At 41.6% G+C, this 16,532-nt stretch overlaps 1 protein-coding gene across 14 annotated transcripts in view; it reads right to left on the bottom strand.

The window, feature by feature from the left end:
* The window catches only part of DMD (dystrophin), a 7,596,173-nt gene that overhangs the window by 4,878,056 nt on the left and 2,701,585 nt on the right, over positions 1 to 16,532 (bottom strand). For all 14 annotated transcript variants that reach the window (XM_085622447.1, XM_085622454.1, XM_085622449.1 and 11 more), the window contains one exon: positions 2,690 to 2,870. In XM_085622447.1, the coding sequence (XP_085478573.1) occupies positions 2,690 to 2,870 (181 nt within the window). The remainder of the gene's footprint in view (positions 1 to 2,689; positions 2,871 to 16,532) is intronic.

Below are 16,532 nucleotides of genomic sequence, written 5' to 3'. Positions count from 1 at the left end.
AAGTAACCCGAGTGTCCTAAAAATGGCTGCTAAAACGTGGGAAATCTTCTGCGCATGCGTCTACCACATCACGTGGTGTGACGTTCTTCTGTTGTTTGGGGGGAAATCTTTGCAGCTTTGCAGCAACTTCTAATATGGCCGCTTCAAAAACAACACACTAATGCGCATGATGAGCCGAAACTAACCTATGCACTTACAACTAAACTATTAATGCAAAAGATTTATTAAGTAAATGGGGTTAGAGTAGAAGTAAGTGGTATACAGTGAATTCATTTAATTTTGTATTCTAACATGTTTCTCTCTGACTTTATTAATAGTTCGCATTTGGGCCTTGGAGGGTGACTGATGTCCTCATCCTTTGTGGCAACCACACATGCGCCCTACATCTCTGCTCTCAAGTCAATGAAGTCATTTGACGGACTGCCAAAACCCAAACCCAGCAAGGACGTGAGAAAGTAAACTCCTGACCCTACAAGAGGAAGAGCCAGCAACATTGTACCTTAAAATTAGCACTCATAATACGACATGCTTATGGGACTAAAGCTTGTGGGTATTACAATTAAAGGGCGGGGTATTAGACAGTAGACTTAAGAAAAATATTGCACTTGGTATGGTGTGATGTCCTCTCCCCACTGCTTGGCCCAATCAAATTACGGGTGAACATGGAATTGAAACATTTGGGGATGGATCATACACTTGAATTTGGTATAACAAGAGGTAGGTTTAGATAGTTAGACACACTTGTCATTTGATGCGGAGATGCTGATGCTGTGCTGAGATGCTGCCCGATTTGCTGCAATCTGACTGAAGAATCCTACACTAGGGAAATTCACGGAACAACCGGGGAGGCACATCCAGGGAAGGGTCCGGACGCATCTGAACCGGACAGAGTAGCACCAGAGACGGGTGTAACGCCGGCGTTACACTAGAAGAGGTCACTTTTCCTGTCCCGAAACTCTGACACTCTGATGTCGGGGTCCTCACACCATTCTAGGTAAATATATCTGTAGGGTAAATGCTCATACTTGCTCTCTGTCTTTTCTCTCCTCAGGTGCTGTCATTGTAAGAATTTATTAAAGCAAATTGATTTTAAGCTAATTGTACTATTTTCCTGATGGAGATTTCTGGTCTATTCATGTATATTTTGATTTGACTCACAAAATTATTAATTCAGATAAACTTTTAAAACTCCTCCTGAGTCTGTGGTTATTTAGAATTGTCTTTCCTCCCTATTCTAATCTACTACTAGATCTTATCGAATGTCCATTTACTCAGGAGGCAGGAATGGTAAGAATTCTGGTATAAAGGTTTCCTAGGGTAAAATAAGATTGATGACCAGTGGATATTGCCAGCTCATTGTATGCATGAATGTATAAGGGCCCAAATGAGTGTTGTGTGTATGAATGTGTAGAGCTGGTAAACTCCCCTGCATCACCGTGAATGTCTGCTATAGGAATATCCATGTCAACGTCCTCAAATGGTGAAAGAGCTCCAAAACACACCAGATTCCCCCACCTCACCAATTCACCCCTTGCTTTACTCAATACACCAACTTTCTTCCCATTGAATTATACACGAGCTTAGCATTGCACCAAACACAACCTGATTAAATGCTTTCACATCTAACCTATTACCTTTGTTCCAAAACTCATCTGCATAGACAAGTGATCGCTCCTCCTGCGACATGTTTTGGTATACAAAAGAACTAAGCTCCTATGGTCTTATTAAACCAACATTATATATGCTTGTAATTAAAATGTTAACTACAGGTCGAATCAGGCTCCCTTCAGGTTGATAAAGGATTTGCTTAGAAATTCATCTGGAAAAAAAAAAACCTCTGTGCGGCTCAATCAATCAGTCCGGATTTGTAAAGCGAACAGCTTCCCCCTAGTGAGGGTTTCGAGGCACTGTGTAATCATGCTGCTGGATCATCCCAAACCCTTAATCCAGGAACCACTAGGGAAAATATGTGTGCGTTTAACATGTATCCTGAAAAAGGCCATATTTCCAGTATTTGTTCTAAGATTGCTTAATTGCATGACTTAATTCCATTGCAAAACGCAATTCGTTTCCTGATATCACCAATATGTTTATGAAGTGAATCAAGGCGGTCTAGATGCATCCTTTGATTCACTGACACATTTTTTTTTATCAAAAAACACTGAATTGGGAGCAAATGTCTTACAGCTCTGCTTTAAAACACAAAGCGATGAATCTGAGTTCTGAGAGCTGTTTAGGATTGGATTAAGGCGAGTAACAAATGTTGTTTATAAAATGGCTTTCTTCTTCTGCCTCTTTGCACTCTTTCACGACAATCTGCACTTAGGTGCTCAAGTAGCTACAATGGTGTTAATGTTAGAGAATGTTTCTGGTTGGCACATTTGCCACTTGTCCTTGCCACCTCACATGGCTTATATGTTTTGATGTTAAATAGACATTTTTTTAGCATTATAAAACGAATTGTAAATGAAATTATTCTCTTTGAGTCAATTACCATTTTTATACTAAGGCTTCAATTAATTGTGTTATTATTCTGTGTTTTTTGAGTGAGCATTTAATAAGGAAGTTGTAACACACGTTTTATTGCTTCTGAGACTACGGTCAATATTCAGATTGATGGGAGAAAAAGAACATGCGTCACTGCATGTAAAACCGACATGATATGTCTGCTATTTAGTTTCATACTTACTAGTTTCTAGCTGCTGCCTTCTGGAGTGCAGGTCACTGAGAACTTGGCTGAAGTGATTGGTGGATGCCGTGACATCAGCTTCCAGGAACACTGGACCTTGTTCTTTTGCTTTTAGTGCTCTTCCCTGGACCTTTAGATGTTCAATTTGAGGCTGAAGAGCTGTTAATCGAGTTATTTCATCCTGTGTTAGAAAAGTAAATTACATTAAAAACTGACGATTCGCTAGTGGAAAAAATACTCAGAGCAGACTTTGTACCCAGCACAGCTACAAGTAATCTCATCAATCTTTTAGTGCTACAGTTTATGCTTATTAAAGATCTATGCAGTTTTCTGAAGTATTTTTGGAAGCAAGCTAGAATATTTTTCCCAGGTCACAGCATCTGTCAATAAGTGAGCCTGCATAGTTCGTAGGGTCACGTAACACTTCCTTTAAGCTCCTCTCCCTCCTGTGACAGGAGTCTAAAATGTACCTTGGCCTTAATTAATTTATAAAAAAAAAAATAAGTGTTAAGGCCCAAGGTATTTTGAATGAGTCCACTGCAGCTGTTATCCTAAACTGTAGGTTTAAGTCCTAGTTTTATCATTTTATGTTAGTTATATTAAATAGCTAAATGCTCCACTAACGTGCTCTGCTAAAAGATGCACACACAACACCACCATGTGGTGTATTCTATAGCCTTATAGCCTCCCGTAGCGGGCTATACCGGCTATTAAAAGCCCGCTCCACCGTTCAGAACTTTAATAGCCGGTATAGCCCAGCTACAGAGGGCTATAAGGCTATTAGAACATTCTGCCACTAGAGGGCAGAATGTTCTAACAAGTAAAACAAAGGCGTCTTGGAGCACACAGGGTTTTTAATCCCCTCGTGCTCCGAGAGGCCTTTGTTCACAGCAACAGCTGTGAACAAAAGCAACATTGAAATGTTGCTCTGCGGGCCTTTACAGGCCCGTAGAAGCATGGAGCACTCCATTGTATTCAATGGAGCCCCCAACATTCCAATGTTCTAATAATAAATACATGCTTCCATTTACAAATAAGGGGCCGATTCCGATCCGGGTCGGAAGGGCACCGAACTCGATCCGGCCGGAAAAACTACAAGCCGTACGCGTGTTTTCCACCCGCCCGCTTCTGATGATTAACGCAATCAAAAGCTGAACTCAAATCAACAAGACACAAATATAGGCTTCCCCTTTTGGCCTGTAGGTATTTTCCCAGCAAGAGGTTCAAATTCAGACTTTGTTCAACAGTACCCAGACCTTGGCGGAATCCATACTGTAACTCTGAGATTATACAGTTTTCCTCCGTCCACAGCTTTAATTGATTTAAGACAACACGCCCGGCCACCTTCGTAAGGGAGTCCAGGAGTGATATTGGTCTATAACAGGTTGGGTCATTTCGGTTGCCTTTCTTATAAATAAGGACTAGTATGGACTCCGACCAAATTGCTGTAAATCCCTGGGAGCAGCAAGCCTTTAGGACCATAGCTAACAATGGTCCCCATAGCGTGGGACAAGATTTAAATAAATCCACAGGTATGCCATTTGGGCCCGATGCTTTGCCTCCCACACTCGCATTTATAGCTAAAATCACCTCGCCAGCGCTAAAATCAATCTCAATTGGAAGGTAGCTTGATGGGTTTATACTAGGAGTCTCTTCATTTTGAGGATCTGTCGAGTTACAATAAAGACTAGAAAATCGGGACACCCATTGATCCTCCCCTATTGTTATTTCAATACTAGGTAATTTCGTTGGGGCAAGAAATGGGGCATTCACCGCCTTCCAAAAGCCTTTCATATCTTTCAGATCTGAGGCTTGTTTAAGATTTTGCCATAATTCCAATTTTATAGTATTCTTACGCTCTTTGAGGGATAGCTTATACGCTGTTCTAGCCCTTTTTATCGCTTCTATATCTTTTGTAGTCTTGTGTAAGGCAGATATCAGGGCTGCATGTGCTTTAGAGCATTTGGAATCAAATCAGCCTTACAATCTATCCAGTTTTTCCCTTTTGATAGAAGTTTGCTTTGTATGGACTGAGAAATATTTCTGAAAGAGCTGAGAACATCAGACTTATTGGCAGTCTCGTCGAGGTAAACCGAGAAGTCGTCTTCACAACTATTTAAGAGGAACTTACATAGTTGTAGCGAGTCAACACCTGCCCACTTAACTGTATAAACATTCAATCTGTTGATAGCAAGATCTTCCGTGGGTTGATTTGCCAAACTTTTACTAGTTAGCACCTTGGCAGGAAGATCAATAAAAACACTAATGGGATAATGGTCACTAAAAGCGACAGGATGTATTTTAAAACGGCATATTCTACCCACATATCTGTTTGATACTAAAATATGGGGAACAACCTTTACAACGCAACTTTTACAACGCACTACACTTACAACGCATTTTTTACAACGCACAATCCATTACAACGCATGACATTACAACGCATGACACTACAACGCATTTTTAAAAACTACCTTTACAACGCATTCCATTACAACGCATACTACCATTACAACGCATACCATTACAACGCATAATATAGTAATTTTTACCCCTATACTATCCAACACTTACCCTACTGTTGCACCCCCTGGAGTTAGAATAGTAATTTTTACCCCTATACTATCCAACACTTACCCTACTGTTGCACCCCCTGGAGTTAGAATAGTAATTTTTACCCCTATACTATCCAACATTTACCCTACTGTTGCACCCCCTGGAGTTAGAATAGTAATTTTTACCCCTATACTATCCAACACTTTCCCTACTGTTGCACCCCCTGGAGTTAGAATAGTAATTTTTACCCCTATACTATCCAACACTTACCCTACTGTTGCACCCCCTGGAGTTAGAATAGTAATTTTTACCCCTATACTATCCAACACTTACCCTACTGTTGCACCCCCTGGAGTTAGAATAGTAATTTTTACCCCTATACTATCCAACACTTACCCTACTGTTGCACCCCCTGGAGTTAGAATAGTAATTTTACCCCTATACTATCCAACACTTACCCTACTGTTGCACCCCCTGGAGTTAGAATAGTAATTTTTACCCCTATACTATCCAACACTTACCCTACTGTTGCACCCCCTGGAGTTAGAATAGTAATTTTTACCCCTATACTATCCAACACTTTCCCTACTGTTGCACCCCCTGGAGTTAGAATAGTAATTTTTACCCCTATACTATCCAACACTTTCCCTACTGTTGCACCCCCTGGAGTTAGAATAGTAATTTTTACCCCTATACTATCCAACACTTACCCTACTGTTGCACCCCCTGGAGTTAGAATAGTAATTTTTACCCCTATACTATCCAACACTTACCCTACTGTTGCACCCCCTGGAGTTAGAATAGTAATTTTTACCCCTATACTATCTAATACTTACCTTAAATGCAATTTAATATTATGCGTTGTAATGGTATGCGTTGTAAAGGTAGTATGCGTTGTAATGGAAATTCGTTGTAAAGGTAGTTTTTAAAAATGCGTTGTAGTGTCCTGCGTTGTAATGTCATGCGTTGTAATGGATTGTGCGTTGTAAAAAATGCGTTGTAAGTGCATGCGTTGTAAAAGTGTGCGTTGTAACGACATACATCCCTAAAATATGGTCTATAACTGAGTACAGGCCCGACCATTAAAAGTACTACTAAACAGAATTGGAGGTAAACATAAATCATTTGCAAAACCTAAATCCATAGTATATTTAAGTAAATTAAAATAATTGCCAGTAGTCGAATGCAGGAAATGGGACATATCCTTGTCATCATCTAGTGCTATACCACAGGCATCACCTGCAGTGTGTAGACAAGGTGCAGAATTAAAGTCCCCGCCCCAGATTATGCAAAAGTCTTTATTGATTATTTGATGGATGTTATCCAAATCTTTCTGTAAGTGCTTTAAGATACATTCAGTGTCCACAGCAGGTATATTGTTTTAAAAATGTATTAATACTGTGCAGTGAGAATTATCTATGCACAATTTAAGCACCTGATAATACATTTTAGATTCCACGAAATCAATCTTACATGCATTCAGCCTATAAGAGATGTAGGTGCATAACCCACCCTTTTTCCTTCCCTGACTGGAAGGAACTGCCGGGGTGAAGAATATTTTGTACCCATTTATGTGTTGTACATTATCAATCCAGGTTTCTTGAATACATATGATGTTGAATTGATGAATAAATTCCAACCATGCAGGGTTTGTCAATTTCGCCTTAAGGCCTGCCACATTCCAAAAAAGGATTTCCATTTGGTTTGTCCTAGGCACACCCTGGATTGCATGATCATTATGGAAAGGGTTAACAATGGGCACATTTGAATGTTGACAGGAACTGATAGATGGACATGCATAAGGCATGTTAATAATTTGTTGTGATGTTCTGTTCTCGATATTGGTGTCGACAGAGGTGTCTCCCACCTCAATGTCGGCGTGTTGGGGCATGTTCATATTTTGTTGGAATATTCTGTTCTCCATATTAGTGTCAACTGAAATGTCTCCCGCCTCAATGTCAACTTGATGAACATCAGCCAAAGGCGCTGTACGTGATAGAATTTGACCAGATAAATATTTTCTGGGTATTTGGGTTTGGACGACAAGATTACTTCTGTTTGCAAGTCAATCAATATCCTCCAAAGAAGAAAGCACATCAAATCTTTTAGACAAAGGTAAAATAAAATGAGTGATTTGTAGAAGGAGAGTAACTTTGCTGCATAACATTGGGAGTATAATTTATTGGAGGGTAAAAGTAACCTAGGGGCAGTACGTTTATTCCCTGATCAATCACATGATTAGATCCTAGTCTGCGCAATGTCTCTTGTACTAAACTTGGCATTTTAAACGTAAGAACAACACAGTCTCCGGGCAACTTTTTTTCTCTTTTCCCTACTCATCCCACCCTTCTTACCATTTTGAATTCCCTGAATAAGGCATCTGTTAGGCCATATTTAGAACCAAGCCAACAGGGAGCCTTGTTTCTTAGGGACTCCCAGGATTCGATTGACTTTGAAGTGAGTTGTGGAACATTCATTAAAGTTATTGTATATGGAGTGGCCTCTGGCAGCAGGTTAAAGAGCACCTCCTCCCCGTTTTCTCTCTCCCTCATGGTTACACGGGGATTAGGCGAAAGCAAGAGACCTCTAGGCCCTATTTGCACGTGCACTTTTTTATGATTAGTGTTAAAATCACTCTTAGGACCAACGCATTCCCCAGAAACCGATTGCAAATTATCAGCAAGAGAAGTCTGGGGTCCCCTACCATCACTCAATGCACTTATCGGACAATTCTGCAGACTATTAGTAGAACATGCAACCTGTATTTTGCTCAACAGGTCCTCAATAACAGGTGTCATAGTCAACAGTTTCTCTAAAGGAACCAAGGCTGACTTATAATAATTAGTAAAGTTGTCAGATCCCTGGACTTCCAAGGCCTTAGTGGCCTTTGAAGTCTTTAAGGTAGAGAGGGACTCGCTATGTCCAGACATATTGGTCAATACATTGTCCAGATGCTCAAGACGACCATACAACGAAACAACATTTTTGTCTATTAGGTCTTTAATCTGTTCAAGGGCAGAATCCAAAGCAGTCATGCCAGCAGCAATGATATCAGTTTTATTCTCCCAGCTGAAGGGCGACGCTGAGGGGGGTGCGTCCATAATCTGAGTGCCGATGGAGCAAGTCACGACCATGTAGTTGCACTGAGGCGCCTTTTGTTGTTTAGGCTTCTGGGCACCCACACCCTTCTTGCGTTCCTTGGGTGCCTTTACCTTTGTGCCCACCGAGGGGAGATTAGAAGTCTGAATCCTTGTAGCTATACTAATCCCGCTAGGAGTATTCATGTGTGATGCAGTTGAGTCTTCAGATTCGGGGACCGGAATATTCGAAGTAACCAGAATCGCCCCTTGAATGGTGGGAAGTAGACAGCTTTGATGTTGAGGTAATCATCCAGAAGTGTGTGTACCTAATGTGGCATGCCTCTGCAAAGATGAGGGATCTAAAGAAAGCCGCCTCTCTCGTGACAATGTAGTGATTAATGAGGGCATCCAATGTCCCCTTAGCCCCCTTGCATTTGTTCACAGCTGGGTTACTCATAATTATGTTAGCAATGCGCCTGTCACCGCAGATTTAATTATTAGGGGTTTCTGAAAATATACAGGCAAAAAGAAATAAATAAGCTCTGCTATACCTGAGGCTAGATGGCTCAGAAAATAATGGTGAGGGCCAGTTGTTGGGGAGCAGGCCCAGCCCAGTCTCCTCCTGTCTCTGACGGGCTCAGACGGGCCCGCCCTTGGTTCGGGCTTCGTCCGGCGCTCTCCGTGCACGCATCCCGCAAGTCTGCGAGTGTTTTTGTAGCGCCTCCAGGCGCTGTTGGGATGCGTGTCAGCTTTGTGCCCCCCCGAGCGTGAGGCAGGCTGGATGCTGTGGTCCTCGGGACCGGGCACAGCAGAGCAGGAACAGCAAAGTAGCAGGAACCCGCGCTGCAGGAGTCTGCAAGCATTTTCGTAGAGCCTCCAGGCGCTGTTAGGATGCGTGTCAGCTGTGCGCCCCCCTTAGGCTGAGCCAGGCTGGATGAACTGGTCCTCGGGACCGGGCACAGCAGAGCAGGAACAGCACAGAAGAAGGGACCCGCGCTGCGGGAGTCTGCGAGCGTTTTTGTAGCGTCTCCAGGCACTGTTGGGATGTGTGTCAGCTGTGCGCCCCCTGAGCGTGAGGCAGGCTGGATGCTGTTGTCCACGGGACCGGGCTCAGCAGAGCAGGAACAGCAAAGAAGAAGAAACCCGTGCTGCGGGAGTGTGCAAGCGTTTTTGTAGCACCTCCAGGCGCTGTTGGGATGCTTGTCAGCTGTGCGCGCCCCCCCCCCGAGCGTGAGGTAGGCTGGATGCTGTGGTCCTCTGGACCGGGCACAGCAGAGCAGTAACAGCAAAGAAGAAAGAACCCACGCAGCGGGAGTCTGCAAGCATTTTTGTGGCGCCTCCAGGCGCTGTTGGGATGCGTGTCAGCTGTGCGCCCCCCAAGCATGAGGCAGGCTGGATGCTGTGGTCCTCGGGACCAGGCAGGGCAGAGCAGGAACAGCAAAGAAGAAGGAACCCAATACTAGCAGCCTTTTTTTTTCACCCTGACCTTTGATAGGACCAGCCTTGCTTCTGAGCAACAGTTTTGGCCCTGCCACTTACTCTTTCACAAATTAATTATTGTATGTGACAGTAAGTCAGTGGTGCGTAGAAAAACACAGTGATTATTTATTGTCTAATACAACTCTAGTATCAATGGGGAAACACACGAGTTAAAAAATACTAAATTAAGAGAAAATGCAATACAGTTTTCCCACTGTATATCAGACAGCGATGAGGAATTCTGGTCTATTAGGTTATAGGCTACAGTGCAGGCAAGAGCACTCTCATTGTTTTGAATGTATTCCATGACCAGAGACAAAGGGTTTGTAATGAGCACCAGTCACAAATGTCTATTAATTCTTAATAAGGAAATAATTTGTAAAAACGCACTTTAAAGGAAATGTGCTGCCTTCAAGGAGGATTGGCCCTACATAATTATTTTAATTAAACATGTACACAGAGGATACATCTTTAAGAAAACTCAAATCTTGGGCCAAGGGTCTAGGGTTCATGAACAAACCGAGCAAATGCAAACTTCCTTTTCTAGAGTGACCATTTTGTACGAGATTCTAGATGAACCTTAAGCAGTCAAGTGTATAAATACAGAAGTAAAAAGAACCACATTTCTAGGTGTCATCTCTGGAGTCCAAGATATACTTCACGTAAAGGGTACTTGATGCACCCAGCCCAAAAACTGTATAAGTCTGACAACAAGGGCCCAAATGTACTAAGCTATTTAGCAGTCTGAAATCCTGCAACATAATCACACGGCTTCCAAGGAGAAGATAACACATTCTCAAACAAAAGGGTCTCCATGGAATCCCTTCCCATTGGAGAATGTTAAAAAAAAAGTTTGTTGGGGAGTAGGCAGTGGCTCAGGAAAAGACGTTTACTTTCTTGAAATGCTATGACAGAGACTGTGATTTGCGAATAGGTGACGTTACAACGCATGTCATTACATCGCATGCCGTTGCAACGCAAACTTTTACTCTGACTTTCTGTCGGGGGCGCTGGAAGTTGGAATATATTAATTTTCTATTCTCCAGTGTGTGCAACAGTAGGGAAGGTGTTGGAGTTAAATCCAACACCTTCTACTCACTGCTGCACACCTTTTGCATTGCAACGACATGTGATGTAATGGCATGCGTTGTAATAGTTTTGTGGTAAAAGCTGTCTCCCGTGATCTGCTGACCCTAGTAGACCATCATTCCAGTAATGGCATCCAATCAGAGCAATTCACTGATGGAAAGACCATCTTTTGTATGGTATGGCCCCAGATTTTTGCCTTCACACTACCCTATTTCTGATTAACCCAATCTTGCTGGCTTTAAGACTCTGCATACTTCACTCCTGATAACCAGTGGTAAAGTGCTTGTGTGTTCCCTTCCAAACATAGTAAAATTGGTATAGACCTGATTGACACATTTAATTTACGTATGAGTCCCTTGTAGGTGGTACTATAGGTATACAGGGCCTGTAAATCTGATGCAACTAGTGGGCTGCGTCTCTCACTGTGCCACCGACTAAAGCAGCACTGCAAAACATGTCTCAGACCTGACATAGCACACTGTGACTTTAGTATTAAAACTTCAGTTTTGACCTGTAAAAAAAAAAACATTTTGCAAGTCCTAAACCTTCCTCCTTAATACTTAGATGTCTACCCTTAGGTACGTCCTAAAGGCTCATAGGGCAGGGTGATGGTAGTTAAAAAGTAGGACATATCTATTTGAGTTACATATCCTGGCAGTGAAAAAAAAAAGTCGTATTTCAATGGGGTAAGGCTAGCCTCCCATAGACTAACACTGGGTTACCTTATTACTTTTAAAAGGTGATACATTTGGTATGGGAGCAGATAAAAAATACTAATTCCACTCATTTTTTATTGTAATTTAAAATCCTTTTTAATCGTAAAGTCAGATTTTAAACTACTATTTTGAAAATGCCACTTTTAGAAAGTTCTAACAACACTATAATTGCTAGTACAGACACACATTGACAACCTCACTTATATTCGTGATCACACAACTGAATCACTGCAATTTACACTTATTTGAAACATTTTGAAGATTTTTTAAGGTCTCTTTAACACAATCAAGAATGATTTCATGTGTTTTTACATATACAGCACAAACATAGTCAAGGTTATCCTAGAAGTGCATAGTAAATACAATCCATGAAAAACTAAAGCATCAACAAATATGTACAAAACAACTCAATATAGCACTCAAAAAAATTTGCCTAGGTTCTGACTTTAGGATCTTGACGTATTTTTATCTTGTATCACCATTCGCAGCTCCTAACTAAATGAGCTGCACGGATCAGCGGCACCATTACGAGTTTGTCTACAGAAAAGTAATGAGAGATTACAAAAGTTGATAAAAAAGGACATTAAGGAATGTCCCTCTTCCCTCGTCGCTTTTTAAGCAAGAAAAAGATTCCATTTAATGAAGAGTAACACAGGGTCACGTTTGGTCATAGGAGTACCCTGGGTAATGTTTGGTCCTGCCATGGATGGAGGCATATAAATGAATCAAATTATCAGAGTGCTCAAAATTTCCGAGTCCTGAGGAGAATACATAAAAAAGGAAAAGGGTTTGAAACGCGCTGGCAGTGGTTTCACCAAACAAGTACATTCTAAATAATTAGTACTGGAGCTCAGTGATGCCAATATGTTTCACCCTTTAGGAACAGTAAGTTATCCCTGAATCCTGTATAGGCACTGTTTGGCTACAACCCATTTAGTTAGGAGCTACAAATTGTGATACAAGATAAAAATACATCAAGCTCCTAAAGGGCAATAAAAAAAGGCATGACCTAGGCACAACAATGTTTTGAGTGTTATATTGTGTTGTTTTGTAAATATTTGTTGATGTTTCGGTTTTACGTGGATTGTATTGACTATGCACTTTTAGGATTACTTTGACTAGGATTGTGCTGTATTTGTAAAAACGTGAAATCGTTCTTGATTGTGTTAAATTGACTCTAAAAAAATCTTCAAAATTTTTCAAATAAATGGGGATTGCAGTGATTCAGTTGTGTGATCACTAATATAAGTTAGTTTGTGAATGTGAGTCAGTACTGCTGATTCTGATGTTACAGTTTTGGGTGTCCCAGCCTTACTGACTATGGGCCCGACCTGTTTAGTTTGTACACTTTTAGAAAGTTGACATTTTCCTCCTAACCCAAATGTGCCTTTTTGCCAATGTCCAGGTTCACCAGACTGTTAAAGTCTCTTCTGTGATGAGATGTGTAATCCTCTCAGACGGAGGACAAAAGTGCCCTGGATGTGGGGTAGGGTATTCCTCTCCTGAGCAGGATGGCCTCTGGGTTGTAGCCAGCCCCCTCCTGAGCTTCAAAGGGTCGCCATGGGCGCTACTCAGCTGCTTCAGGACTTCAGAAGATACCTAAACTGTCACTGGCAAATTGTGCTCACACCTGGTCCTTCCAACCCTTTGTTTCACTATAACAGATTGAAGCCAAACCTAGAGGACAGAGAACTGACTAGAACCACGTTTTGAGTTATATAAAGGGGTGCCTCCTACCCAGAGGCTGGCACAGAGTATAAAAGTAGCATCCCCAGAACCTAAAATCAGAATACACATGGACCTGAGAAGATTCAGAAGAATGATTACCTTGCTGTCTGAGCAAGGAAGATTGAATCTGCTTGCCTTGAACACAGGACCCCTGAGGGGAAACCAAGGGCCAGCTGGCTGACTTCCTGTTTGGGCTGTAGATACACAACAAGATTCCAGAATCCTTTCCTGATTTCCAGCTGACCAGACCCACCTGTTCTTGACCCAGTCCCCTATACCAGCATCAGTGGGAGTGAGTCTTGACTCCCCAAGTGCTGTTCTCAAGGTCCTGGAACCTCTTCTGTAGAATGTACTTCTCCCTCCTCACCTGAAGGTTTCATTGAATTCAATGTAGGGTTGCACAGAGTGATGCAGAGCCTCATATCGCAGCACCGCAGAGCTCCTGATCGGTGAATTCACTGCATCTAGTGCAGAGAGATGGAGAACCATGCATCACAGCACCACACAGCTCCTGTTGGTACCTCGATGGACTTGGTGCAGCGTGCCACAGAGCCTCACACTGCAACCCCCAAAACAAGGACAAAAGGTACATAAACCAGTAAACCACACTTGGTATCATACCTGACCTGTGCTCCATTGGGGTTGGCATGAACGTCTGACTTTTTCCCTGTCGAGTGCAACCATATGCCTGCAGTGGACACTTCACCCCTGTTGGCGCTATTTGTTGCTTAAGCTTTAAAAACTCATAACTCTGATTCTATTGATTGGATTGTTGTTGATTTGCTGTCATTTTATGTATTAAAAGATTCTTTATTTTTGAGTTGGTTTGCAATTGTTCTTGTGTTGCGTTTTCAGTGTATTTATGTTTGATAGCTGTGTAAAAGTTTTCACATTGCTTCTCAGTTAGGCTTGATTGCTCTGTGCCAAACTACGAAACATTAGGGACACATTTATTTAATGACTCTTGTGGTTCCCCCTGACAAGAATTGTGGTGTAATTTGAGTGGGGCTCTCACCCTTCTCAAATAATAACCCAATTTCTTACAGTCACAATTTGTGAACTCACTCTAGTAGGTCACATTGTGATCCACTCTGAATGTTGATTTTGCAAACCCACCGAATAATACATAGGTCAGTTCACAAAATCTCATTGAATTCACAAAAGTCAGTGTGCATTGTTAGCCACATTTAGAGAATTCCGTGTTAGTACATCTGGCCCAAGGACAGCCATCCAAACTCAAAGTGCACAGAAAGTAAAGAGGAGGGATTTGTGTAAGCGGCAAGATGTCCTGGTGCAGGCTCCTTTCACCCAACAGATTAGCATCCACAGCTGGCGTGGTGACAGGCTGTGGACATAGATTTGTTCATCACAGTGATGCACGTCCACTAATGATTGCCAACACTATCCAATAATCAGCATGTTATGGTTTGGCCCAGACAAAGTGGTTGGTACAGTTGGTCCTATCTTTTCATGGTGTACAGGTGTGCATGAAACTTATATATTTATGGTCTCATGTCAGGATAGTAAATGAGCATGAGAAGTAACAGCTAAAGTAAAAATGGCTTGGTATGGTTTCTGATAAAAGATAAAATTCCCAGAAGCTAAGTTCAGAAGTCTTCTAAATAAGGGCATCAACATATATGCCACTATAACATTTTTAATTCAGACGGCAATGTGAGGAGATCATGTCCCCATGTGAAGATTCTTAAAAAATATAGATCTTGACACACATTGATTGACAGTTATGCTCATTGCAGTGCCCTTCTTGCATACTGCGATCACAGTCTTTCTTTAATGGTGCGCTCTGTGTTTTGTGCATCCAGTTTAAAGTCCTGTACAAACTTGAAAATCATGATACGTTTTAAAGGTCTAGTTTTATAGTTTGCGTTCACAGTGACTTTTGAAGTAAGTGCATTTTTGATAATTATTGTGGAGTGTAGAATATTGTCACTTAGTCAGACACATTTGCTCATATTTCCATACTGCAGTTCCGATTGTTCACTGCAAGGTTCTACTTACAACATTACTAGACAACTAAAATCTTCACAAGCATCATACCTGTGCCCATGTGTTACTGTCATTTTATAAGGATTTCCAGTATAATTTGAGGTAGAAATATGTAATAATAAAAAATACCATCATTTTACACAGCAAATCTTGAGGAGAAAATGCATGACTTCTCCTCATGAGAAGTTATTGTATGCAACATACTACTGACATACGCTGCTCTTAAAAAAGACAATGCTTTTTTTTGGCAATCTGGGTATAACGGCACAGATCTGCATACACTTTGCACTGGGTTGGCATTATAAAACTCTTGCAAAGTGTTAAGTTGGGATTTACTACCCAACGCAAATCAGGTTTTACATTCGAGTGAATATCAATGTAACGCAAGGTTGCACAATGTGCTGCTTTGCGTTACCTTGTGTCAAGGGGTCATTTCATGGGTGTTAGATAGGCATTGCCATGAAAACACACATGGGTTTTGATGCAAATCCCTGTTTACAAAAATAGATAGTGATTTGAGCCTGCATTTTACACCTCCTCAAGGCCGGCATAATGAGGAGAAAAGTTTTCATTTCTCACAGTTTTTTCTACCTTGCATATGTGCTGCATTTCACGGCACACATACCAAGCAGATAAAATTATTGTATTAGTACTGGAGGTGTCCCCAACCAGTACAAAAACGGTTACTTACAGAATGCACACACCCTTGCACAAAGGCACAAGGGTGTTTGCATTGGTGCATGGCAGCCTAATGTGTGCCAGCACAGCTAGAGAGGAAAGCAGTGTGATATCTTAGTGGATATGGTGCTGTTCTGCTCTCGCTCTTCACACAATGCAGTACAACAACGTTAGTCGCTGCCTTGCATGAATTTTTCATAATCTGAGACAACATGTATTTGAAGAATACACTTTCATCCTTGGGTCTCTTGGTGCAGAAATAACAACTGTTTTATATTTAGCCATCTCAATAAGATTCCTTTTATTGACCTCGAAGGGTTAAAATGCTGGGTAGATCCACCAGGTTTCTAACCTGAGACCCTGACTTCAAACACAGATTCCTGGAGTGGATGTAGTAGCACTGAGCCACCAACCTGGCTTTTGCAGGTATATGTGAATGTGAGTTTTGTACTTTGATCACTCAATTTTAGCAAAATGAAATCTATCTTACATACTCTGTGAATTTGTTAG

The sequence above is a fragment of the Triturus cristatus genome, chromosome 8, assembly GCF_964204655.1.
Source record: "Triturus cristatus chromosome 8, aTriCri1.1, whole genome shotgun sequence".
In the NCBI taxonomy this organism is placed as follows: domain Eukaryota; kingdom Metazoa; phylum Chordata; class Amphibia; order Caudata; family Salamandridae; genus Triturus; species Triturus cristatus.
This window is presented reverse-complemented; position numbering and strand designations above follow the sequence as displayed.